This window comes from Sparus aurata, chromosome 17 (genome assembly GCF_900880675.1).
Source record: "Sparus aurata chromosome 17, fSpaAur1.1, whole genome shotgun sequence".
In the NCBI taxonomy this organism is placed as follows: domain Eukaryota; kingdom Metazoa; phylum Chordata; class Actinopteri; order Spariformes; family Sparidae; genus Sparus; species Sparus aurata.
In genome coordinates, this window is record NC_044203.1 from 7,980,593 (window position 1) to 8,008,546 (window position 27,954).

Sequence of the window (27,954 nt, forward strand, 5' to 3'; positions counted from 1 at the left end):
TTGTTGGAGGATCCTGCACCAATTCTCTGCCTCCTCTGTGTGAATGTCTCAGAGGCGGCGAGGGGTGATGTGGAGGTAGTATCAGAGGCGCAGTATTGGCCAACCGAACCAGTGTGAATGGATAAGCAGGCTGCGTGTATCGAGGGTGCGTCGGTCTGACAGTCTGATAACTATACAGGTCCTTCACTCAACTAAATACAGAGAAATGTCCCACAAAGCAACGTTACATGACCGAACAGAAGTAACGTAGTAACTGTAACTGTCTTTGGCAACTTGTATGAGGAAAATATACCACAGTTTTACATGGAGAAGTGTCTGTCCTACTGACTCTTCGTCACATATCTGCAGAAAGCAGCCTCCCTCCCCGCGAGTGACAGAGTCAGACTGCGTCCAGTTTACTGATGGCGATTATGCTAATATGTAAGTTACAGTAAAAAACATAACTTTGTCACTTTCCAGGATGTTTGATGGATCAGGATCTCAATAACACATATCATATCAGCATTCATATGACACCTGGGAAACACCTTGCAAAAAAACACACACGTCATCATCATGACGCGTACCGTCACGCCTCTTTAGGCTCCGCAGAACCTTTAAGACAATGCCGTTCTTATTGTAAAGGGATGGAATATTTTCATTTATTTCAGAATTTAAAAAATGGAATCAACAGAATAATAAAACGGTTTAGACAATGTAAACATGATAACACAAGTGGTCCTGTCATATCCAGCACCTGTTAAGCTGTCAAAAGCCCTTATCCTGCAGCTTCTTACACATATATATACACACACATACCTGCAACAGTCATAAAGATGAAAACAGCAGCTGCAGATAGACACTGACAGCCACATTTGCACAGAGGAGTATTCAAACTGTTTGTCATACGTTGTGTTTGACCCCCATATGAGCATTTGCTCATCAAGACAGATAAGGCACAGAGTGGATTTAAATCCTTACAAAAAGGCATCAGAGAGAGCCAAGTGGTTGGAAGCAAACAGCTCAAGCTTCAAGTGTCACATAAGTGCTACTGTTACTGGTCTCCTGAGATAGCTCAATGACACAATGCACAATCCATCCTCTCCTCACTTCCAGTAACAAACACTTGGGTTGTGCTAACAGGAGCTCTGAGTCCTTTCAGTTCCTTCAGTCCACCAGCTAGTTCCATTACACCATTATTAAAATGGTGAAATTATGATTCCAATTGAGTTTTCCGACTAAAAAAGCCAAATGAAGTCTTCTGTCCACGAATTGCGAATGTCTTTACTCGCTTGTGGATGAGTCTTCCTGACTGCAGACAGCATTACTCCAGTGGTATTTCTATAACATCCTCGTCGATGATCTCCCCCTGTGGGATGCTGATGTGCTCTGGCGGGCTCTTCTTGCAGCTCAGCCCTGAGAAGGGGCTGCACCAGGACAGAGATAATGGGCCGCCAAACGCCATCTGCATGGCCTCCCGGCATGGCACCTTTCCCCACTTTCCTGTCTCCCCCTTCAGACGCTCGATTCCCTGCAGAAGACACAACAGTGTTGGTCTGAGGTGAAAGGAACTGAGGCAAAAGAGGCTGAAGGTCCATTTTCTACATGCAACATCAATCACAACTATGACACAAAGTTGATGACTAAAATTGCAACGATACCATGGTTTTGATCTTTGGGCATATTTCTCTTTCTACAAAATGTCAGGACAAATAAAGCCTTCAGATTTATATTGATGGACAGATTCAGATTCTTCAAGTTTATCTTAATAGAATAGTAATTTCCTATATGAATGGTGAAGGGGTTACTGTAATGACTCCTCCTGCCCATGTCCTCGTGTGAGTATATCCTTTTAATACTTTTCTATTAGTTTTTTGTTTGTTTGTTTTTTCTGAGAAACATGCCCAAAATGTCCTAAAACACTAAACAGAATGACTCACATGCACTTTAAAAATAAAGAATGACACCTGTGGAAGAAGCAAACATATCAAATCATCAAAACGGGGCATGCATCGTGATACACAAGGAGCTCACTCATTCATTCATAATGTTTGGTTGAATCTCAAACGGCAAAAAAAAGGCATGAAGCGCACTTTGGCCTTCAGATTGAAATCTGCATGCTTGTGTTATGTTAAGCCTGATGGGACAGTTAATGTTACAAGCTTACCTCTCCTCAAGATTATAAAGAGTTGTCTGCTTCAGAAAGCTTTTGGCAGAACAAGTAATCAACCAAAGCAAATGCATGAGTGTGGAGAGAACACTGATTGGAAAAGTAGCTGATTACAGACAGTAAAGTGGGAACAGAATGAAAGAAAAGAACAGCGGCTGTGAGAGGACTGTATGCAGGGAAAGTGGAAACCTTTTCTTAAAAGAGGTGCAATATGTGAGAATTGGCCACCTGTCAAAAAAAAAAAAAAGGGGGGCAGCGTATCACCAGGGTGACCACTAACTGCTGTTACCTGTAGCTGTCGTTAGCTAGTTAGCTCAGCAGGGGAACACTGGGACAATTTTCCCAGGCCCTGGGTCAACGGAGGGTTAGGGTTAGGGTCGAGTGATAATAACTCAAAATACAGATTTTCAAACAACTTCACGAGTCACATAAAAGCATTTTTGACTTCCCATAATTTTCCTTGACATAGTGCTCAAAAACAGTGATACTTTCCGTCCCTATAATCAACAAATATACTGGAGGTCATAACTGGACACTATCTTGCTTGAGCAACCACTGCCTTCCAGAACTTCTGCAGCACACAAACGGAGAATGCTGCTGTGTGCTTGTTGTGATAATTGCAGGTTCAGGCAGGTGCAGGAGAGGTGTGAATAGTAGAAGAGTGAGAGGGGAGTCAGCGCCCACCTTCGATGGCCTGAGCTGTTCTCTACATGACAAGCCAGGGCTAGTTGGCTAGCATGCTGACATCTCTGCAACAGTGCAAGATGTCTTTGACATAATGTCAACGCTGTGTTTTCTTTAAATACTGTCGACAATTTTTGTTAATTTTCTAATGTTTAAAATTCTTACATATTGCACCTTTAAACAATATCTGAACATAAATAAATGAGAGGCACAAACACAGATAAATACACTAAAAAAAGCAAGCAAACAGTTTTTGCATTGCAACTGAGAAGTATTTATTCTCTGTGCATGTGCTGAAATATCTTCAGAATATTTAGAAAGAATTTATATTTCTGTAAAAAACACATCATCTCCACCATCACTTTCACCAGCGAGATTTGCCACCATCATACCAGCAATGTTTCACATACATCACTAAACTAGCCTTCACCTGTACCATGCATTCAGATAACAAAGGATACACACAATATCATGTCAACAAATAGTAAAAGAATAAAATGCACAATTCAGAACAGAGCAATTCACACAGCAGAAAATCCCAAATTATAAATACAAAGTGTGAGTTAGCCTTTTTTACAGAAGTACATGTCTAAATGTCAATGATGAATTTTTATACTTCAATGCTTTGCAGTCATCTGGAATAGCGCAGAAATACAATACATCCAATATCCGGCTACTTCATGTTAAGATGTATGCATTGGCACATTTTTCATACAGTGTTTTCCATTTGACTCCACTTAGGATTTAATATGTTTTCTCCAACAGAGAGCATTTTAAAGCTAGTGTAGTTCTAGCCACTGTCTTTTTTTTAGGATTTTTTTTTTTAAGAATATTTTTTTAAAAGCTTCCCAAATTATCATGAGTTTAGAGAGCAGGAGCCATTTCACTGGCAAGTCATCATGCACATATTTCCTCCATCAGCCATAACATTAAAACCACCTACTTCATATTGTGCAGGTTCCCCTTGTATAGCCAAAACCACGCTGACATGTTAAAGCACGGTCATAAGACATCTAAGGGTGTTCTGTCGTGTCTGGCACTGAGATGTTTGTATTGGATCCTTTGGGTCCTGTATGTTGGGGGACGGGGCCTCCATGGATCAGGGTTAGTTGTTTGTTCTAGCATGTCCCACAGAAGCTTTGTTAATGTCATGTATGTATGAGAGAGGAATCAGGGAGAATGTTCCACATTTGGGCAACAAGTAGCTCTTCGTGTCATTCAAAACACAAGATTAAATGGCATTGTGACTTTTTGGTCCATCATGTAACGCTCAAATACAAGCGATGAAAGGATCACTTTTTTCCTTCTAAGCTAAGATCTGTTTAGCTCACCGACACTCACAGGTGAGCTGGGACAGTTTATACATTACCCATCACTTTCTAAGTGCTATGTTGTAGGCAACCTTGTGGACGTTTGAGCTCTCATCTAAGAGGCTTCTTCAGTTCTAACTAAGTGGAGGAGAGTTGCAGGCTTTAAACCCTGTATCGATATGTCCTTACAAGGTTGTTTGGGACATATTTAAGTTGTTGACTCAGCCGGCATTCATGTGAGTCACTTGGGCAAGGATGGTCCAGGTGTGAATGGGTATTAAGCCGGCTGGCGAGGGAACTCATTGAAGGTGGGTGATAAGTAGAGTCGTAGGCCAACTCCTCTGTTCAAAGATGGTCATTCTAGTCTGAAATTCTAGATTAATTTATGTCTCTATCAAACCATCTGTCCTCTCTTGCCAAGAGGTTGCTGCTTATGCCTGGGTGATTTGTCCTTGGGGTGGAATAATGTAGTTTATGCTGTTCAAAGCAGCCAGGATTGCAAAGATTTGTACAACCCATTGGGGAAACAACCCATCCATATGCGAATGGCACAACATAGGAGAGCCAATTCCTCAGGTCAACTCTGTTGTCCACTTACATCTGAAGGAACAAAGTCGTGTGGTCTTTGTGGACAACAATGTACACATCTTGGCCAGGGAGGACAGATGGTTTGAAAGAGGCTTAAAATAATCCATTTATGTCAAACTGGATCGACCATCTTTAAACTGAGGAGGGGGCCTACTAATCACCCACCTACAATGCTGTCCTGTATTCCCTCCCCAGACGACTTAACACCCATTAACACCTGGACCCACCAAGCCCTAACGACCCACATCAATGCCGGTTGGGTCAACCGCTCACAAGCGGCCCCAACGACTCTGAAAATCAAGAGTTCACGGGTGACATTAATGACTCCAGTTTGTTAGAACTGAAAAAGCCTCTTGCATGAGAGGTAGAGCGTGTTCACGAAACTGACACAAATCCAGTTGCCGTCGATACAGCACTTAGAATTACCATGACCTGGTTGACTGAGAACCTTTATCAATACCCATCAATATATCCATTAATATCATTAAGTGCTTTGTAGTCTTCTACTTTTTGATTCCCTGGCAATTTTCATTGGGGGATCAGCTCACCTTATAAATTATCCCAATGACTGCCACACAGTGTGGTGTACAGAGCACTGCGATTACATTGGCAATCCATATCAGCAGATATTGGTGAGGTATCAGAATTGGTGGAGGATGAGAAAAAACAGGAAACTTGCATCTCTTAATAGACCTTTTGCAATTGGTAATATTAAAGATTACTGCACTCCATCTATGTGTGCTAGTTTAAGGGTCCTAGTTTGGATTAACTGTCATGGCTTACTCAGATCTCTAATGGAACTGAGTCAGCATTAACTGAATTTGTTTCACCTGTGCTTTTCCTGCAATGACAAGTCAAAATGTCTGCCTCAGTATTCTCATGATCATTATTGACCATTTATCCACAATAATGATGTTAAACTGCTTCTCTATATGCTATTCTTGGCACCATTTAGAGCCCACTTCCAGTAATTTTTCTTTGTGTCTAACAGCCAACTACTGAGAGACGGAGAGCATGGTTAATAGTCATATGTAGTCATTACCATTGCAACCTAGGGGTGTCACGATTCTCCAAAACCTCGACTTGATTTTCATTTTTCATTTTTAAGGTCACAATTCAATTCGGTTCTCGTTCTTTTCTTTGTTTTGTTTTTTTCTTGTAGCACAGATGTCTACGCAATTTTTAGACTTGTCTAGTCTAGGATCGTTGGTTTTATGCCATGACAACTCATTAAATTTTTTCTTATTTCAAAAGATAGTCTATAAGGTGTAATCTATAATCTCCATTATTCGTGCCTTATTGTCAGATTTAAATAACTGATCAACAATATAAATGTTGCAATAACTTCTTTCACCATTTAATTGGAAACTAACTGTAAACAAAAAGAGAAGTCATAGGGGGTACCTGCCATCTAGTGACTCTTTCTTGTAACTGCAGTGTGCACTCTTTACAGCAGACTTAATGTAGTGTTGTGAAGGTCCTGTCGTTCTGGAGGTCCACTAAGGGCCACTAAATCTGCACTGCTCAGACCTCCAATAACTTTTTCCTTCACATTATCATACATGGAGGGCACCTTTCAGGGCATTTTATAGCATGCTTACATCCAGGGTTTTCCACCACTGAATAAGGTGGCATGTGTGATGCTACAAATACCCCTATAGTGCTGGTTATTGCTTTGAATTTGTGGAAGTTCAGCTCTATGTGAGGGACGGAAGGGTTGACTGTGTTAACGGTGTTGTTTTTTTCAATTAAGTCTACTTCTTTATGATACCTACGGCTATATTTGTCGTGTTGCCTCTGGACGCATATGCTACATGCACATAGCATAGCTTACAAACTGAGGTTTTATTGTCAACAACGCAAACGTTATTGACATTACTCACCAGGAACACAAAATATTTCCACTCCGCTGATATAGGAGGAGCAGGAGGGGGTTCGAGTTCAGCTGATGAGTCTCTTTTATCAGCAGTTGCCATGGTGTATTAAAATTGTCTGCAGTTTCAGGTAAGAGGAGGTGATGTTAACTCGCCTCGCTACAACATGCTGTGTGTTTTCTGATTGATATTTGACTAACAGTCGAGATCGTGACACCCCTATTGCAACGAGACTAGCATGGATCAGTGATAGCATTGATATTATCATCGACAGGTATCACGTAGGCATAATGATAGCTGTCATCAAATAGAAGTAGAAGATAGAAGAATAGAGTGGAAATTGATTGTGGAGACTGAAGCTTCTGTAACGTAACCATTCATGCATCCATTCAAGTGGGAACCTTTTTAAAAGGCCTAGGATTTAGATTTTCTGCTCTCACCCCTGTAGAATGAAGGGGAATGGAACATTGGTCTTAAAAACAAACTGTATATCTGGAAAAAATTGCCTTTAATCAGGCAGACATCTCGAGCAGAACAAAACTCAATTGTGGGTGCCATCTGCCTCGACCAATTGGATTCTGCAAAGCAATATTGCCACTGAGTCTCCCAAATGCTTTGACATCAAGTTATAGCTGAAATGATTGATCAATTAATGGCTTATTCAATCAACATGCAATTAATTTGAAACTATTTTTTGAAAATAATTTTAAAAGGTGTGATCTGTGAGAAATGTCCAGCATTTGAAGGCACTATCGGGGACAGCATAATCACTTACTTCTGCTCAGTATACTCTTTGCTGTAACTATCCTTAGGTGGAGCAACTAGCAGCAGTTAGCTATTTTAGCCGCAGAGCAAGTGACGGGAGCCTGACCTGACTGGAACTCTGGATAACGAGGGGACTCAATGTGGTCGCAGGGGCTTAGCCAACTAGGAGTGAACACAACTGGACATCAGAGTGGGACTGAACAGGATGAAGAAATCGGTTCATGTGGAATACCTATTGTCTTTTATCAACATAAATCTTCCAAATGTTGTTTATTTCACAAATTATTGTTAACTCTCGCTTGTCCAACATATTACTGCATTTACTGTAACGTTAGGCTCAACTCATGTGAGTCTCAGTTTTCTTCCCCGTCTGCAAGAATAATGATCAGGGCTCAGTGTTCAGTGCTTGCTTCAGTAATATAATTTACCCAATGCTTGTTGTTTGAATTGTTGAGCTGACATATTCAGTGATGTTGAACGGTTATAGACTTAATGGTATACTTAAATGTGTGAATTGGTCTGGACACTAAGTGTCAGTAGCCAGAAAAAATACAATCTATCTATAGTTGCAAGTCATTTCCATTTCTAAGCTTTACTAAAAATGTGTAGCAGTGCAAAATAATATGTTAGTTTCTGAAGTTATAAGAAGGCTTCCTCTCTTCCTGTAATTGCAGTTGTGTTGACTAACCTAGCTATATAAAGCTTGACTACTCGGCATCTGTTTTCATCTACCTGCTTTCCTGTATGGTTGCCTGCCATTTATCTTTTATGCACCTCTGCTGAATTTTGTGTTGTGTCATGCATGTTTGCTTGCAGTTTATGATTTTCATCACTTCTTTGTTTTATTTGTCTTATGCACGATTATGTTTGTTATTTTTGTTAGTCAGCACACTTTTGCACCTATTCTGTTTTCATTTGTGTTCTTGAGGATTTGCCTTCAGTGATTTTTCAAGATTTAAATACATTTTGAACGAATGACTGAATGAAACATCCATAGTGTGCCTAAGATAAAACACAGTCCTCTCCACTCCTGCGCTTTCTCCTCTGTTGAAAATAACAATAATCCAGCACTGGCAGTCACATTTCAGCAGTGGAGGTGTGCCACTACTAGATGCATATAAGGGGATACACTGGGTATTGGGAGACAGGATGGACCAGGGCTTGCATGCTAACTTCGGTAAACATTGCAACACAGTACACAGACATTTTTGACCAACCATTTCATTCTTTCAGTGTTTTTAGAATGTTTTTCTAAAATTCTGGCCATATCTTACAGCTTGCCCCTTGAAGTAACTTTAAAGGTTACAGGACCTTAAATGGGAAGGTTTATTGGATTCCTTAGTTCATTATGACAGTGAATTAAATATCTTTGGGTTTTGGACTGTTGGTTAAATAATAAGCACATTACTTTGAGATCTGGGAACACATGATGCGCACTCTTTTACTATTATCTGACATTAGAAAATAATAGATATATCATAAAATTATTTATAAAAAATAATCATTAGTGGAAGCCTTAAGTGAATTTATAATCTCTTCAATTGTATTGATGTGGTTAGGGTTTCAGTGGTAGCTGAAATCCTCAACACCTGAAATGAAAAAGTATCAGCGTGGCCAGCTTTACCACTACAGGGAAGTGAAAACATGTTTTTCTTGGAATAAACAGAACTAACCCTTACAGAAAAGCAAGAGTATACAGAGCAAGAAAAGAGAAGGCTTTTGATACAAAAACAGTAATAGAAGAAGTTCAGAAAAACAGATACATCACAGTGTTTGCAAACAGGATTCACAAACTCAAGGTGTTTTCTTTTTCTCTGCAACTCCACTCACTCAAGGCAACACAGAAATAAACGTATATCGCACTTAGTTGGTAACACAAAAAGCAGGTGGGACGCCGTCCATGGCTAGCGTGGGGGATACAGTGTAAATCACGTTCAGCTTTGGGAGTAGCAGACTGCCAAAGGTGAGCTCTGTGGGACTGGACAGGGCTTCCCACTTTAGTTTTGACCCCAGCCACCTCATTTCCTGTGCTGAGCCTACACCACATATTGGTAGGTCTCAGCCTTCCCATGGTCAGGGGTGGAGAAGGGACTAAACCACAATAAGGAGAAAGGGTGTCCAAATACTGCCCTCATGTTCATCCACTTAGTTTTTTTAGCCCATCTTCTCTCTTCCTTTTTCAACTGCTCTATGCCCTGAAAACGAGAGACAACCAAACTTCAGTTGGTGGACTTTTGTGACCCGGTCAGAAGACACAAATCAATTTACAAATACTGACTTCTAAAAATATCCCTGTGTTGTACAGTCCTCCACATGTCCCTGACATGAAATGTTCAAATGTCTCACATATATCTGACCTCGAGTTGCAGACAAAAAGAAGTTCAAAGCAGGAAAAAGAGTTTGGTCTAGTGAGCTCCACAGGTACACCAAGAGAATGATTGTAGGACCGCACCAAACTACATAGATGGGATATTGATTCCTTTTTCCACCGATGGACACATTTACCTTTCTGGGAAAATGCATTTAAATCAAGTACATCACTTAGTGGTTTTATACACTCATCACTACCTCTTGGACAAAGCTGATAAAATCATCATCAGAAGTTTTCACTTTTTGCTGCAGCCTCAGTTTTTCCTGCAAATTAAAAGGAATACTTTTATGACTACTACCACATGACACTGATGTATAAACTACACAAGTGATGATACCAGCGAACAAACTTAGGTTACACACAAGTCAGTATTTCGTTGGATATTAATGGCTAAATAAATATGTTTGTGCCTTATAAATGACACATGTATTAAAGTGGCAGTGGGCAACATGAACATTCTTTTGAAAGTTTTCAACAACTAAATACAAAGTTGCAGGCACTCACAGACATCAGCAAGCATGCATTTTTAAAAGAAGCCTTTGATGAAACATTGTTGATGACATGCAGTAGTAAAAATTGGTTATTTAATAAGCTTTAACATGGGTATACACACCGATCAGGCATAACATTATGACCACTGACAGGTGAATTGAATAACACCGATTATCTCTTCCTCATGGCACCTTAGTGGGTGCGATATATAAAGGCAGCAAGTGAACATGTTGTCCTCAAAGTTGATGTGTTGGAAGCAGAAAAAATGGGCAAGCGTAAGAATTTGAGTGAGTTTGACAAGGGCCAAATTGTGACTACTGGATAAGACCATCTCCAAATCTGCTGCTCTGTAGGTTGTTCGTGACCCGTCGACTGGGTCGCGGACAACCAAGGCTTACTGATGCATGAGGGGAGTGAAGGCTGGCCTGTGTGGGCCGATCCAACAAGTGAGCTACTGTTGCTCCAATTGCTGAAGAAGTTAATGCTGGTTCTAATATAAAGGTGTCAGAATACACAGTGTGCCGCAGTTTGTTGCTGACGGGGCTGCATAGCTGCCCATGCTGACCCCTGTCCACCATGCCACAAAGCAAAAATGGTTTGGGAATGGTTTAATGAGCGCAGCAAAGATATTTGAGATGTTGACTTGGCCTCCAAATTCCCCCGATCTCTATCCAATCAAGCATCTGTGGGATGTGCTGGAGAAACAAGTCTGATCCATGGAGGCCTCACCTCGCAACTTATCGGACTTAATAAATCTACTGCTAACATCATGGCTGTTTTGGCAGCAAAAGGGGGACCAACACAATATTAGGCAGGTGGTCATAATGCTATCCCTGATCAGTGTATATATAATTCAATAGTTTTTCTTTGCACTTTATTCAATTGAAGCCAGTTTTACTGTCTTCAGCCATAACTGATACAAACCATAAGCAGCGTAATCATATGTACACACTTGAACAAAAGTTTACATACACGTAAAGATCATGCATGTATGTAAAGGTGGTCTTGAGTTACCATGATTTCTACAACTCTTTCTCAGAGATATAAAACTTTAATGAAGTTTGGTTCAATAATGAGTTTATTATGGGTCTTAAGAAAATGTGACCAAATCTGCTTGTTCAAAAATATACATACAGTAATTCTGACATTTTGTTAAATGTCCCATGGCCATTTTCACCCTTAATTAGGTGCTTTAAATAGCCATACACAAGCTCTGGCTGATTTTAACCACTCCTCGACAGAATCAGTGAAGTTCAGCTACACTACTTAAAATTTGTTAGGGTTATTGGAATATTTTAGTGTTCCACTTGATTGTTAATTCCGTGCCATATCTGAAATTTATTCGGAAATGGCCTTTAAAGTTAAACATACAACTACACCGATATGCCGACCACTGGATCGATCTAAATGTACTGTCAATTTGAACTGAATCGGTTCAGTGCATGGTTGAATCAAACTGCTATGCTGCTACTTCCTCACAGCATCTTATAGCTCTCGTTACAGTTCAAAGGTCAGCATGAGACTCTCATGGGATGTGGCACAGAAATGTCCAACAACACAGACAAGCTTTACAATGCACTGTCAAATCTAAAATCAAAAGTCTGGAAGAGATTTGTGCTTTATAAGAAGGACGGAAAGTTGGACAAAAAGCTGGCGGTTTGAAAGCCCTGTAAAACAGTGTTTAAGTACAGTGGTAGCATGACAAATCTCACATGGTGAGACGTCATGGTGAAACCTGTGCAATCAACGAGGAAGTTAGCACTAGCAACAACACACAAGATAAAGACATTGAGATACAAGACTTTTTCCAGCCACTACTTAGCGACAACTCAGCAAGGTCTAAGGTAATCACAACATCTATAGCCCATTTTATTGCTAAGGACTACTAAGGGTAGTACTGCACACTGTTAACTGTCATTGTCAACTGACACAGGGATTAAAGCAAATAAAAATCATCAGACTGAATTTTGTTTTTTTACAAAATACAGGCTGAGACTAATTTTAAGTTGTATCATGGGTTTAAATAGGCGTAACCAAATGTTATTAAGCAACTATTGCATTATTATTTTTGCCAACACACAGGCTACTGTTGCCTAAGAAACCAAATGTTGATCACTTTGCGTTGGTTAAAAGACACTGATAGGATAGACTTCCTCACAAATTCTAACAAGATAGGCTCAGAAATATGAGTAAGGCTATTACTATTATTATTGGACAGGCTGCAAGAGATGCCTGTGCACTGTAGCCAATGCCTTAGTGCTTTTGCCTTTTCGTCTTTGTTTGAGACTGAATTTGCATTTAAATGAGTTTAAATCAATTTACTTTAACTAACTAGCCTTTAAGACTGGTGGGGCATCGAGCGTAGCAGTGGCAGTGGTGGTATAATTTTCTGCTTATTGAGTTTTGCGTAGATTTACAAACGTCGGGAAATTGCATTGTGCCTACATCCGCCAAATGTTTTAGCGCACAGCTCAAACCTTTCTGCAGAAAGGTTCTTTTTTTCCCCATGAAGAATCTTTTTCTAAATCATCATGTGTCGGTGGAATGCCAGTGGAGTAACAGCAAAATACCACTCCAGGAATTGATATATACCGCTGAGCAGAAATTGACATACTGGTGCTGCTGATCAATTGAAGACGATAACCAGGTCACTTAGCGTGCTTGCGTTTTGCGGTACCTAGTTCGTGTGTGCATGCACGGTGACCCGTGACCCATAACATGTGACGTGTACAAGGAGAGATCTCAGACTGGCCGTCCCGTCCCTTTGCTCGCTGTCAATCAGGTGGCATAGATTCGACTTGCCCCCACACGCCTAATTTTTTTTCTCTTTGGCTCTTCATCGATCTCATTTATGGCTTTTTCAGAGCCAAGTCGACAGAAATCCATCATAGTGACGGAAAACTTTAATTCATGCTGACATTATGTACTGAATTGAACTATGCTGCACAGTCCACTGACCGTTGCTGCAACCGACAGATCCAGCTCAGAGAGCCCCTGTTCATGGAGATCCAGACAACAGGATAGTTGTTCCTCAGATCCAGGACGAGACAACAGGTGATTTTTTTATACACTGAGGTATTAGAAGATTAAAGAAAAGATACACATAGTAGTAAGAAAAACACATTGGATTCCCTGGGCATCCCTGGTCTTGTGACATATTTATTAGATAAGCAATGAAGCTTTTAAAGCATTGATAGGGTTCAAGTCAGGACTTTGGGAAGGCCATTCCAAAATCTCAAGTCTAGCCTGATTTTGCCATTCCTTTACAACTGATCTGTGTTTGGGATCATTGTCCGTTCACAGCACCAAAGAGACAATCTTTTGGCTTATGATTTTAGGTTTTTAACGAAGTATTTGGATATAATCCTCCTTTTTCATTATTCTATTTGCTTTCTTTAGAGCAACAAATCCACTGGCAGCAAAACAGCTCCACAGCATTATATTACCAGCACCAACAATAGGCGTGGTGTCTTTTCGGTTAAAGGCTTCGACTTCACACTTTCAAGCATATTGCAACTTCCTGTAGCAAAACAACTACATTTTTGTTTTATGTGACCACAGAGTTTTCCTCCGGAAGGTTTTTTCTTTTACTATGTGATCAGCAGCAAACTTCTGTTTAGCTTTAAGGTGCCATGTCTGGAGCAAGGGCTTCCTTCTTGCACGACAACTTCTCAGCCAAAGGCAATGCATAACATGCATGATTGTGGACACTGTGATCATTCCAGCAACTCTAATTTATTGTGGACTTGGATGTTTTTTGACCATCCTGATGAATTTTCTCTCAGTAGCAGGTAATAGTCTGCGTTATCTTCCTGATGATGGCAGTGACACAACTGTGCCGTGCACTTCAAATTTACAGTTGTTTGCACAGTCGTTAATGGGACCTGTAACTGCTTTGAAACGGCCGTTACAGCCTGACTTGGTCAAATCAACAATGCACTTTTTGCTGAGCTCCTAAGACCATCCCATTGTAGTGCTTGTGGCTTAGTCTACTGGGCGCATCAAACAAGCCCTATCTAAATGGGCCCAAAAAAGTCATCAGCCGTTATCAATCAGAATCACTGAGAAGAAGTTAAGAGGCCATGCTGCAAAGAACATTTGATTGAGACAACTTTATAAAACCCCCTAACGTAATTGTTCAAGTCGCTGTACATTTTTGACCCCGCATATTTGGTCACATTTTCACAAGACCTATAATTGAGTAATAATTGAACCAAACTTCATGAAGGTTTTTTGAAATAGAGTTGTACACTACCGGTCAAAAGTTTTAGCACAAGTTTTTTTTTTTTTTTTTAAATGTATGCAGTTTAATGTCTCACTGTACTCTGAAATGAAAGCATAGAGCATAGAAACAATTTAATTTAAAAAAGAAATCATGGTATCAATTTATAAACCAATATGTATTCTACATTTTTGTCTCATCAAAGTAGCCACCTTCATGGTGTTCTTCCTACAATGGAAATTGAATATTATTCAGAAAGTTCCCAACTCTGTTGCAGAAGTTCCCATAAATGTGTGGCACTTGTAGGTTGCTTTGCTTTCACTCTTCTGTCCAGTTCATCCCAAACCAGCCCGATGAGGTTTAAGTCTGGAGATTGTGCTGGCCACTCCATGTTTTCAAGCTTACATTCTTGTTCTTTTTACCTTAGGTAGTTCTGGCATAGCTTGGACTTACGTTTTGGGTCATTATCTTGCTGTAGAATGAACCCCTGACCAACTAGGCGCATATCAGAGGGTACTGCATGGTGCACCCACATGGTTCAGGGTGCCTCTAACTCAAGTCACCAATCCTGGATCCAGCAAAACAGCCACAGACCATCACACTTCCTCCTCCATGTTTGACTCTTGATGTCACACACTGAGGAACCATCCTTTTGCCTACTCTAGTGCGTACAAAAATCCTGCCTGATGAACCGAAGATCTCAAATCTTAATTCATCGGTCCACAACATTGTTGCGTGTGGGCCTGTACTGGTTGTTTTCTCTCTCCCTCTGCCTGTTCTCTCTGTCTTTCTCCCTTTGCTCTCTGGCACCTTCTCTTCCTCTGTCAAACTTTGGTTTTACCATTCATGTGATGTCTGGGCATCCTTTTAAATATGTTACACCCTCTGCAAGTTTTTCCGTTAGGGGGGTCATAACAAACACCCTCTTCCATTCTTCAGTAGTCCACTGTCTGTGTTACATGGCCCAGGAAAGCCTCTTTGTCTTATTCTGACGTCTTAGCAATGTTTTTTTACTGCAACTCGACCTGTCAAACCTGCAACTCAAAGTCTTGTCAGTCAAGTCTTCACAGTTGAAACAGAGACCTGCTTACTACAACCACTATAAAGCTGTGCTTGAAGCTATTGTCCTGTGAGATGCCTATCATGCAAGCTGCTGACTCTCAGAAACTTGTCTTCTGATTCTGTTGTGGCTTTGGGTCTGCCAGACCTCAGTGTTATGTTGGTCTGTCTCTCTTCCATTGTTAATTGCCTTTTTCTCACAATACACAATACTTTCTGCAGTACAAAACTGTTCAAATAATGCTCATTAAGGGGAGGGTATCACAGTGTGTTCCAACACTACTTCTATGCAGACAGAGGGGGTTGTAAGTAATCAAGACAAGTTGGGACACCTATAAAATTGGTAGCACCAACTTTCAAAGCTTGATCAACCTCTATTGCTGCAGGACAGCCTTACGTTGTTAACCCATTTCTTGTTCCCTGAAGAAGGCCATTTTGTATAATTTTGAAATGTAAATTTTTTTCAGTTTTGGGTAACCTTACCATTTTTTTTAAACCTCTGGCAGGTTAGCACTTACCTTTGTACCATTTCAAGCTATTAAGACTTTAGACTTGAACTGCTTGAATCTTAATACAAAACTGGAGAAACTGGGGTGTTCTAAAACATTTGACTGGTAGTATATGTGTTCCACAGATAAAAGAGCTGTAGAAATCATTGGACCCCAACGCTGCCATGATACATGCTCCTTACAAGTATATGTGAACTTCTGACTACAACTGTAGTTACCTAATCTCATCAGGTTCCAAAATAATAATAAAATTAAAATAGCCTAATTGTTTACTTTGTGTTTACACTGGGGTCAAACATTATGCTTTTGAGGTAACTGCCAATATAAGAGAATCAGCTAAAGACCAAATACCTTGGTGGGTAAAGTGAGTATTTACTTTGAGTGGAACAGCTTTGGAGAGACTGAATTGAATGTCTACTATGCACTAAGACTCAACTTACTGACAGGTCATACCCACATCTGTGGTCTTTTCTGAACTGCTCAACAATAATCATCTCCTTCAGACCATGGTGTGTCTGTCATAATTAAATGATACCAACTTGTAAACAACAATAAGTCAAAACCACCCAAAAAAAAAAAAAAACGTAAGGGAGACATACAAACTTACATATTTGGACATGAAAGAGATGTTGACGTTGTCTCATAAGGTTCCAACTCCAAGACGAATTAAATGTGTGTTCAGAAGACTTTAATCTCCTGTATGAAAGGAGTATTATATACCCCTTTTGAAAGTGTCTGTAAAATGGTGGATAAATTCTTCTTGGCGCCCAAACCTCCACCAAATGACTAGTTTCACTATCATAATTTTTTGCCATTCCATCCAACAACATTTGGAAAGTCTAGAAGAGCTGCAAAATTGAATAATCTTGAATCTTATAAATCTTAGAAGTTAGTCGGCTCGGTTGGTTATCCGGGTATTATCATAGCTGGGAAGTCAAGCTTTTTTAGCTTCAGGACTTAATGAGGCTTCACCTCCAACATCGTGTCCAGTAACAAAACATCCTTAAATAGACTGCATTCCTTCCTTATTTACACGTATGTTCACCCAGGACTTATGTTTTGATAAAATCCGAGCCAAGGTGACAAATGGTGTCAATTCACCTGGGTGTGAATGCAGAGTGCACACAAAAGCCAGAACTTAGCAGTTTTAAGTTGGAATTTTTAACCAGTGGTAAAGGGGTATTACTGTTGCCATGCCTACCAAGACTTGAATGCAGAAAATTTACATTAACATCAGTGGCTAAAATTGATTAAAAAAAATGTAAGCAATGTGTCCTTGACATTAGACAAAAGTAGACAAAGGAGGTTTCTTATTTTTGTCTAGCAACCCCTGACTGGTTGTGGTGAAATTTGATTACACAACCATTGTGCTTCAACCATCCACACATTTAACATTTTGTTGCTCTGAGGAACTACTGGTCTTACCATCAGCACTGTGAATGCTACACAGACACCACAAATTCACCTTAAAAATACTGAATTTGGCAATAACTTACTTTTCAGGCAGTCACAGTACAGACTTGCAAGTAATTTACTAACTACTATTATTTTCAGCAGAATGAGTCATCACTTGTTCAGTGTAAACTGTTTGGATTAGAAGCAGGTGGTCAAAGATGCTAGTGTTAAAAAGCAAAGGGAGGCAGCAGCAGGGAGAAGAGCAGAAGGAAGTTGTTAAACAAAAAGAAAGTAAAAGGACTGTCGGTCACTAAATGGATCACTTACTGTCTCGTCGGTACAAATGGAGTGGACCTGGGTGCCGAACATCACAGAGGTGAAGATGAGGAAGAGGAGACCCTCAAAGCACAGGAGTATAAGGAGGATGACTGTTGCTGGAGGAGAAAAGGAACTGCACTCTAGGGAATTAAGGGACATGGAGGGAGAGATGTGAAGGGGCAAAGAGAGAGGGCTATATGAGGAAGTGTTTTACACTACATGTAAAGAAACTAATGCACTCTGCTGGTAAGTGTCTACAGCAGCACTACTAGCGAGGATGCAAAGTCTCAAAGCAATTGTGTCCACAAGTACGTCCAACTGCCACCAGGAAGGCTGGTGCATGTTGAGGATCAGGAGGTTTAGATTGGATTGTTGAGTAGTAATGATTACCAGATTACATTTACATACATAAAAGAGTAAATCGACTTCCAACCACATTATCTGGGTGTGTTAGTGTTAGTGTTTAACACAACAGTACAACATTTTCAAACATCATGTAAATATACTGAGTATTTCAAGTCTCCTAGACTTACTGTTGAAGTTTCAATGTTTTCATCTGGGTGACTTTCTCACTAGATTTAGCTTTATGCTTCAACAATCTGCTTGCACACATTTTATTCATACCCATGAGTATTGCATTTTTGACAGCTGTGGAGAGGACCTAAAGTGAAATTACTTTATTAATCCCATAATTTTCCCATTTTCAATAGGCACCAAGCATTAAAAAGGAAAGCAATAACATTGTTGAATCATATGAATGATTGTTTGTTTTTATAAATGTTATCAAGTTCAATTTCTTTCATTATAATGACATGTAAATACATCTATATAGGCATATACCGGAAAATAAACAAAACATTAATATAACACAAACTGTTTTTTCAAAGAATATATATGTTGTATTTAAAATATATTAAATGAGGCCAGTGTTTCCCCTAAACGCGCACCTCCATGCTGAATTTTTTTTAACTAGAGGAGAGGACAGGAGAGGAGAGGAGGAAGAAAGGGGGGGGAGAGGAAAAGAGAGGAGTGGAGGAGTAAAAAGGGCTTTGTTGTATCTATTATTATTATTTAACAACATTATTATTACGTTATTATTTTGCACTGCAGATGCTTCATATAGCCTAGCTACAGGTCAACACATTCCAAGTAAAACATATAGCGGAAAAGAGAGGACACGTTCTTATAACTTTAGAAAACTAACATTACATTATTTCACACACCCAGTATAGCATCATAAACGGAATGAATCTAACTTATAACTTTAGAAGCTAAAGTTGTTGTTGTTTTTTTAACGATGCTGACGCTGCAAATGCTGACCTTTTACACACAAGAACACACACACACACGCACGTAAAGCATTAAGCATACAAACAAAGAACTTGCGCTTACCTGAATATGTCAGCTCAACAAATAAAACTCAAGCATCGGTTAAATGTCAAAACTGAAGCAAGCAATGTTGCACATTGCAAAAGGGTAAAAAAAACTGTCCTGCAACTTCACATGCATCTTGCACAGTCCTGTCACAGTAAACACAATCAAGTATAGGGAAAACGCGTGTTAACACTAGTTTGTGAAATAAACAACATTTGGTTGATCCATGTTTATACAAAGATGTATTCCACATGCACAGATTTATCTTCATCCTGGAGGCTTGCCTACTGTGCCTGAGGGGCACCATGATATTTTCTTTGGTATCCCTTCAGGAATTTCTCTTAAGAGAACAGTCTTCGAACAGTTTTGACATTGTCCCCTCCAAAGCTTGCGTCTGCATGTTTGTATTTTAAGATGAGTTTGTAAATTGGCTCATGAAACCTCATATTTACTTTAAAGCCCTTACAATTCGGGCAGAGACGGAAACCTTGCAGATGTTGCACTTTGTGAACCTACAAAAAAGAATTGTGCGTGTGTGACACCTCTGCTGCTACAACTCCATCCCAGGGGAAACACTGGAAGCATAGTATATCATTTCATTTCACTGACAGAAAATGTTCATCCCAATAAAAAACATTTCAAAGGATGACTGTCAGTTTAGCTCTCCAGTTCAGAGTACTAGTGAAGGTAATGTAGGGCTACAGAGGTTTAGACAAAAAAAACACTCACTTGTCCAATCATCTTCAAAGCAGTTAAGGAAATGGAAGATCACCATGACCAGTGTGTGAAGAGAGATGAGTGCAATGTACATCTAGGTAAATAGAAAAGGGACAAAATGACCAAACATTCACTGCAAACAGAGTTATCCACTGAGGATTCCTTCTCATCTGCATTTGGAGTTCTTATTGTCAAAAGGTTGAAAATAGGTCATTAGCAATCTTCTTCAATTCAGAATATGAAAGTCATCCACATTTTAAGAGACTCAGACTTGTGGTGAACTTACTGTGAAAAGCACAAAGTACTTTTGGTTGTTCTCCCCAACACAGTTATTAACCCAGGGGCAGTGGTGGTCCATCTTCCGTATGCAGCGTTTGCAAACACTGTGAGAGAGACCGCAAGTTAAGTGTGAAGAAAAGGGAGTGGATTCAGATATAATGAACATTGTACCAACCATCAAACAACAACAATAATGGTGCAGAAAGACAAGATTGGCAGTACTACGTTCTCAGAAGAGCAGAAATTGACAAGAGTCAGCATTTACAGTCTGACTTCTTCACTGCACCAAAACACTGCAGCTGGAAGTGCAGGATTGTGAGAGGTCCGTGTCCTTTTTGTCCTACCTGCAGTGGTGTGCTCTATCAGGCTTGATGCTGCAACACTTGGGACATTTGTAGACCACCTGCCCTGGTTTCAGCTGAAGGCTTTCTATGTATTCCTTTGTAGCATTCCCTTTTGGCACCGCCCCCTAGCAAGAAACATGACCACACAATAGATTCAGTGTAATTTGTGGGTCATTAATCACCATAATGAAACAAGTAGGCAGAGGCTAAACATATTACGTACAATTTTATGAAAGTGAAGCACCATTAACCAGGGCTACATCAAGCTTAATACCCTAAACTGGTCTGCATGACATAAGACGTAAGCATGAGAATCTGCTTGAAATATCAAACAAGTCTGACTTACGGGGTCGGTGCACATGGCCCTGAGGTGTGATGCGAGGGCAAGAAAGGCCAGAAAGTTGAACAGGGTCCCATTCACAATGCTGTACGTCAGATTCTTGGAGGGCAGCAGCATCACAAACAGCACCACAAACTCTGCGTAAAACACCAGCAGCCAGGTGATGACAGCGCACATAATGCCACAGGCGTCCCTGATGAACCACATGGCGGAGGCAGAGGAGGAAGTGATGACGTCTTTGGAGATAGGGATGCGCTGTTCTGCCTGCAGACAGTTGGTTCCTGCCCCGACTCCGCCCTGCCCACGACTGTGCTCCACATCCCTGCATCTGTGCACTGGGCTCTTCATCCTTCATCTAAACTTGTTGCCTGCTGCTGCTGCTGCCACCACAGGACCCACTTTAGGCCTCAGTCTCAGTCACCGCATGCTGGAGGAGATGGACACAGGTTAGAGGCAGGTCAACGGTTTGGTTCTCTGGAGAAGCATTTTATCATCACTTGAAACTAAACATTCACTCCACCAGCAAGAGAACCCGAGGTTTCCCCCAGTCTTTAACAGAGGAGATTGGCGACCTCACCTGAAACAAAGACTACCTAAACTACCATCATAAAACTATAAAATCAGTGTATGTTAATGGAGGTTCTCACTCATCCAGGTCATGGTAGTTCTGAGTGCTATATTGTAGGCAACTGGATTTGTTCACTTGTTTCACCTCTCACCCAAGAGGCCTCTTCAGCTCTAACAAATACCCCTTTTCTAATCAGAATCAGTATTCCTTTATTGTCCCACAAACAGAGATTTTTGTTTGCCACAGCAGCCAATAGGATAGAATATTACAAAATAGTAAAAAATAAACGATATAATTAAAAAGGTAAGAAATAGAATAGACTTGTATATATATGTTATACTGCACAAAATTAACATGTAATTATAAACAGTGTGGCAGTGAATTTTTATTTACAAATACATATAATAAATATGGGTATTAAAAAAGAAATGACCAGATTATCCAATGCAATCCAGAAATGTGTTTTGTATAGTGGTATTGCACAGTGCAGAGTGAGGTCTATTGGGAGCAGTACTGGTTGTACAGTCTGACAGCATGAAGGAAGGACTTGTGATACCTCTCCTTCACACACTTGGTGTGTATTAGTCTGTTGCTGACGGAGCTGCCCAGTGATGTAATAGTGACCTGGAGGGGGTGGGACTCCTTCACCAGCAGTGATGACAGCTTGTCCATCATCCTGCTCTCTCCAACCACCTGCTCTGGGTCAAGAGGGCATCCCAGGATGGAGCTGGCCTTCTTGATAAGTTTGTCAAGTCTCTTCCTGCCTGATGATTTTTTAATGGTAAAAAAAACAAACAAATCCCACTTAAACCCACTAAGATCAGGCTTTTGTGGGCAATGGGAATGTGTACGCTCTACATATACACCCAGCTCTGCAGTAGACGCAGGTTTTTATCACCTCAGCTTGGTTTTGATCTAAACCTAACAACCGGGTGAACACGCAATATTCTGACGTATTTTCCAACTCGTGAAGTGATGACGCGTTATCAGGTGGTGGCAGTGCTCAATGTAACAGTGTTGTTATTTGTAGTCCTAGAAGTAACCGACCAACACCCCCTTGGTTATTTATGGATGCTGGAGTGGATCAGACGGATTTGAAAAAAACAGTGATCATCAAGCCAAACTGTTTGCCATCAGCTTTGAAGATATCTATACCGGTATAAAGGATAGGTTATAATGTATGGCACTGACAGCAGGTGAAATAAAGCAGAGTACCAACTTCAAAACTGATGTCTGAGCATGGAAAAATCTGTCATAAAACTAAACATTGTGATTAATATCAGATGGGCAAGTGATATATTTCATCAAGGAGGAACACATCATCCTCTGTGTCAGCATCATCATCATCACCTGTACATAAGGAACGACATAGGTGGATCTCTACATTAAAAGAGCTGTGCGCAATCAGACATGCGGCACATCAGTTTAACTTTAATCATTACTTAAATCTCGACAATTTTAGTTCCGTGTTATAATTTACAAAATGTATAGATAATGGCATTTTTGACATTGTTCATCTCACATCTACAGCTAATGAAGCCCACTGACAGTTGATCCAGCTGTGATCAACTGCAGAGGAAAGCACATCTCAGTTCTCCGAAAACACATTTCCTTGGTCCTCTCTCTTCCACTGGTTTCCTCGTGTGTCTCCACAAATCTTCAGAGAGCAGGACAAAGACGCAAGGAAAAGACGCAAGTGAGTGAAAAGTGGAAACAATTTAGGTGAAATGAGAGATACCTATCGTCACTCGCCTTCATGCTGCCTACTGTTTGCTCGTGTTTACTTCAACTGGTGTTGTTCCCTGTATCCGGCTCCTTCGTGGCGTGAAACGTGACATAACGTGGGGTGCTTCACACCTGGCACACCTTTAAGTATCAAAGATGGTGTAAATCCTACTACAATGTATGAATGTATGACTGAATGCTTTAAATCAAAACATGATTATATTACTGGAGTGAGTAGCCTATATTATATTTATTTCCATTCATTTCTTTAAATGAGTCGACCCAGTTGAGTTCCACGCAAATTAACCTTTTATTTTTTCATTTATATTTTCAACGTCTGCTTATGATAACAGGTTTGTTTTTATCAGCATTTAATATGTTAAATACAGTCTGAGAGAGTAACCCTTTCACTGACACAGGGGCAATGTATTAATATTATATCATTATCGTGGTATGAGACTAGTAAATGTCTTCGATTTTGAATACTGTTAAATAGTAGGCTAATACAGCATAAGCGTTGTCTTGTCCTGGTATTAACAGCTGCATTACAGTGTAGGGGTGAACCTATCAGACCATGTTCATGCTATTCTAACATTTGTCATTACCATTTTTGTTATTATATCTACTTTACTGATGATTCAATCATCAGCAATGTGGATCATCAATCAAAAATCTTGTTGCATTAATATTTTGTAAAAGTACCAACACCCATCCCTACAATATTGTCACAATATCTACAGTGACATATCAAAATATTAGATTTTTTTGCATAGTTGTATTTTTACAGCCTAAAAATATTGCTATATCATTTCAAGACCATATTGCTCTGCCATATTTCCCATTTTAGTTCCCCCCTTATCCTTCATTCAATTTCTTCAAATAGAAAGTTATCACCTTAAATAATCTTGGAATTTTCTCAACTTGAAGTTGACCTGCCAGTTAAAGTAGTGAATAGCACACTGCTGTGTACTTGTGTGAGCATTGCTGGGATAAAGTGCTACACCTGAAATAAAGTAGGCTGCGTGACAAAGAATGAGGATGAAAACATTTCCACAGGAAATGCTGACTGAAACTCAACTTTCCTGTTCTACAGTATAACAGGTCCAACTACTTAACGAATACAAAAACATTCTTTTGATACCTTTTTCTTAAGTTTTAAGAAAAAACACCTAGGGTATAAGAACCTCAAGAGTCCTACACAATCTGGTAGTTCTGATATGGACATTTCATGACAAGGAGCCAGGGGGGAAAGTGGGCAGTTGTAGGTGTTGGGATGTCAAAGGTGCATCAACTGGAAGGTCAAACACAGCAGTGAGCAGCACAGCACAGATCAGCGAGCCACTGTAGTCTGACTCAGTGTCACAGCTCCTGCAGCTGTATGAGAGATGACTGAGTAAATGGAGAGGTCACTACAATGTGGTAAACTGTGACCTGCAGTCTGTGCTCATCACAACAATACAATTAACACTTCTTTGACCCAACAAGAACATATTCTCATGTAAGTCCATGTTAACTCGCAATATGAAATGCAATGTAAATCAAATACATTAACACGTATTAACAATTATACAAATGGGCATGGACTGCCTTTAGCAGCCAGTCACTGGTTTCCAGCAGTTTCATATAGTGGTACAGTTTCCATCTCACTGCTTGTAAACACGGTAACAGCGTTATCTTTAGCCAGGTAAGCTAATCTTTTAGCGGCAACGAGTAATGCGAAACTCGGTTTAAAAAATCCGCTGAAGCCAGCTTTCTGTTAGGTTAAACAGCTTATGGGCCTATATGATACTGCAACCAGACTAAAATCATCACGAGCCGATACACATTAACTAACGTGAGTACATTAGCCTACGCTAGCTGCTAGCGAACGTTTCAGACTGAGCATTTACTAACCTGTTTTCATGTTCCTGTCAGCGTCCTTCGCTTTCGCTGTAAAGCGGCAGAAGCCCCCGGGTGTCTGTCGGCCTTCCCTTTACATTAATTATCATAATAACCCGTCTAATCTCACCTGAAACGCGAGCACCTTTCGGATACTCTCGGTGATGCTGATAGTTATTAGCTCCCCTTCGATGCCCTGTTCCTGCCCTCCACCTCCACCAACAACAAGACGTCGTGACGTAAAGTCGTGACGTCTAATTTGCTAAACTAAAGCTACTTAGAGAAAGTAGTTAAACTTACTTTGAACAAATTAATAATAATAATTTGCCTTAAACATTTAATACTTTTAATTTTAAACATTGACACCTCTTCATAATGAAACACGTGCATTAGACATCACCATTTACAATGAACTTAAGAAATAGAATTACATGTAATTAAAATACTTAATGTCAGTGTTACAGCCTTTTCTTTTGAGTGTACAGCATTATAAAGAAAACATAATGCAAAGAGGCACCTGGCACCAGATGCTCTGAAAACATAACCAGCATTTCACCAGTGTGTATGTGTCATCATGGCAAAATATGGTCCTGGTGACACTAACAGCTACAGAAGCTGTTAAGAGTACCTCGCCAGGTGATATGTCCGTCTGTGAAGAGATTTTGTCAGTGTGATTGATTGGCACCATAACTGTGCAAGATGGAGCCATGAAGTTTTACAGGTTTGTAGTTGAGATCAACAAGAAGGCCAGTTTTGAAGATGGGTGTGGTCGAACCCATGGTTACTGAGTATTCATGCAATAATGTAGGCCTAATAATGATTACTGAGTATTCAGGTAATAATGTAATAATGATTACTGAGTATTCATGTAATAACGTAATATTGATTACTGAGTACTTATGGGTCAGCATGTTTATGGGCATCATGGCTGTTCCAATTACAAGATGGTCTCTAGTTTCATTCTCACAGACTAACAAAATTCACCATTACACTATAAAAAGTGATGACAGAATTAAGTTGAATTTTTTTCACGTAATTTAACAAACATATAAAAGTTTTAATTGTTATGGTCAGGGTTGATTAAACTTTATTTATAGTTTGTTTGTTTTTCAGACCACTACAGAACTTACAAACATGATTTTTTTTTAACTTTAACTTAAAGTCTTGACTTTAATGTTCGATGACTGTAATGTACAGAGTTAAATAAAGAAATAGAAAAAACATTTTCCAAAGAAACATGATCAACATATAGGCAGACCTCCCAGCCTACATTGTTTGAGAGGTAGAACCCTCCTGAGACTCTTTTTTTATATATATATATAGTTATGGAAATATGCTGCTTGTCTTTAATACATTTTGAGAGAAGTCATGGTTCTTTTTTTCACAATAATGAAAAAACCACCATGCTAACCATGATAAAGGTCGGTTAAATTCAGTTTATCAAACTTTAATGCTTTTTTATCAAATCATCGTCAGTTGGTTAACATAATGTCTTTGTGCGAATGGCAGAACAAAGTAGCACAGAATTGATTTTTAAAGTACTCTTCAAATGTAAGGAAATATAATTGAATTATAATGATTGTCAGTATCACTTAACAGTTGTTGATTCAACTAAATATCCTAAGATTAACCAAAACTACATCTTAAACAAACTATTCAACCTAAACTAAGTTAAATGTTTAAGGCAGCAATTGAACTAAGACGTTCAAGTTAAAACAGCACAAAATTATTTACAGTGTACCTCTTCTCCTGAATAATTTATGATGTAGTGTGGTATCATTGTTATTCTTGACCATCAAAACATAGGAAAAGACATCACCTTTTCTGTGTTATCATGTTTGGTTGAGGAGAAATGATGCATAAAACATAATCCCATAGACATATATACATAGACGCCTCATTGAGCCCTGCACCATACGTTGATGTCACTGCCATATTGGATGTGGCCACTCTGCCCCGTGAACTAATACAAGTCAATGGAGTGAACTTTATAAAGCACTCTTCTACAAAGTACTATAAGTTAATGCCTCTCATTTACACATTAACACACGTACAAATATATTTGGGAAACAGATAGGTACTAAAAACAACGTATGTAACGTTCTCTGATGATTATAAGCATTAACTACTCCTTATTTGTTTAGTATACAGGTGGGCACCAAACCCACGTATGTATTTTTCTAATGTTTTTATGAGTGTTTACAGCTACCAATGAATGTAACGCTGTTACTGTGATGATAAATGACAGTTAAATATTTAATCTGTATATTCTAAATAACCAGATCCTGACATGTTAATGCGACATCTGTGGTAATAAGAAGCACCAACATTTACATGTAACCGATTTAGATAAATTGTGTTGCTCCAGTGTCAACTGCCCACAAGCCTGCTCGCCACCAGCTAGCTAGTCCCCCATCAGCTCAGTGTTTTTGCTAGCCCTTTGCTAGCCTCCCGTCAGCTCCAGGGCTTGGAGAACGTGAAGCATGTTGACAGATGTTGCGGCTGGTTTGATCCCAGTGCAAGATGGCCTCTTGCTCCTAAATGGAGCTCTTTTTAGAATATCATTATTGTAACTGTATTAATAGAATATAAATGATTCCCTCAAAAACACCCTACATTATTTATTTTTGGGGAAAAAACAAAACTTTCATGTGGATGCGATAGTTTAATGCCTTTTTCAAGTGCAGTAAGAATAATCACACCTAAATTGAATGTAAATGGCTTGAGTCTACATACCAAAGTAATGACTGAAAATAAGTATATGAACTTCATTATATCCATCAAAGAAGTATGTTTTCTGTCAGTTTTTTGGTTTGTACATCAGTAAGATTATACATATACTACTGAACGAGTTTCAACGTAGAATAGACCCCATTAAGTTATGGTGCAGATTCAGATAAAGGTGCAGATCCAGGGATTTTTCTAATTTTCTTTAACTTTGAGACAGAACATTTTCATAAATTTCTCAGAAGATAATTTAAGGCTCTTGATGA

General features: G+C 39.6%; 1 protein-coding gene across 7 annotated transcripts; it reads right to left on the reverse strand.

Annotated features, from left to right (window-relative positions):
• Positions 1-379: 379 nt before the first annotated feature.
• zdhhc3a (zDHHC palmitoyltransferase 3a) lies at positions 380-25,186 on the reverse strand. 7 transcript variants are annotated; one of them, XM_030395127.1, is made up of 8 exons: positions 24,977-25,186; positions 23,111-23,224; positions 20,797-21,217; positions 20,451-20,575; positions 20,114-20,210; positions 19,840-19,921; positions 17,746-17,876; positions 1,006-1,510 (listed from the first exon to the last, which is right to left on the reverse strand). In XM_030395127.1, the coding sequence occupies exons 3-8, from the start codon at positions 21,136-21,138 to the stop codon at positions 1,304-1,306; spliced, it is 984 nt and encodes a 327-aa protein (XP_030250987.1). In that variant the 5' UTR covers positions 21,139-21,217; positions 23,111-23,224; positions 24,977-25,186; the 3' UTR covers positions 1,006-1,303. The 7 variants fall into 7 exon arrangements, with proteins under 7 accessions (XP_030250988.1, XP_030250987.1, XP_030250986.1 ...); XM_030395126.1 differs by having other exon boundaries at positions 23,097-23,224; XM_030395131.1 differs by lacking the exon at positions 23,111-23,224 and adding an exon at positions 2,147-2,185 and having other exon boundaries at positions 1,382-1,510.
• Positions 25,187-27,954: the final 2,768 nt, after the last annotated feature.

Excerpts from the sequence above, each read along its gene's own strand:
- zdhhc3a (XM_030395125.1), bottom strand. The coding sequence starts at position 21,138 with ATGAAGAGCCCAGTGCACAGATGCAGGGATGTGGAGCACAGTCGTGGG. Across the intron at positions 19,922-20,113 it reads AGTACTTTGTGCTTTTCACA|ATGTACATTGCACTCATCTC; the intron begins GTAAGTTCACCA and ends CTATTTACCTAG. Across the intron at positions 1,511-17,745 it reads CCATTTGTACCGACGAGACA|GGAATCGAGCGTCTGAAGGG; the intron begins GTAAGTGATCCA and ends TGTCTTCTGCAG.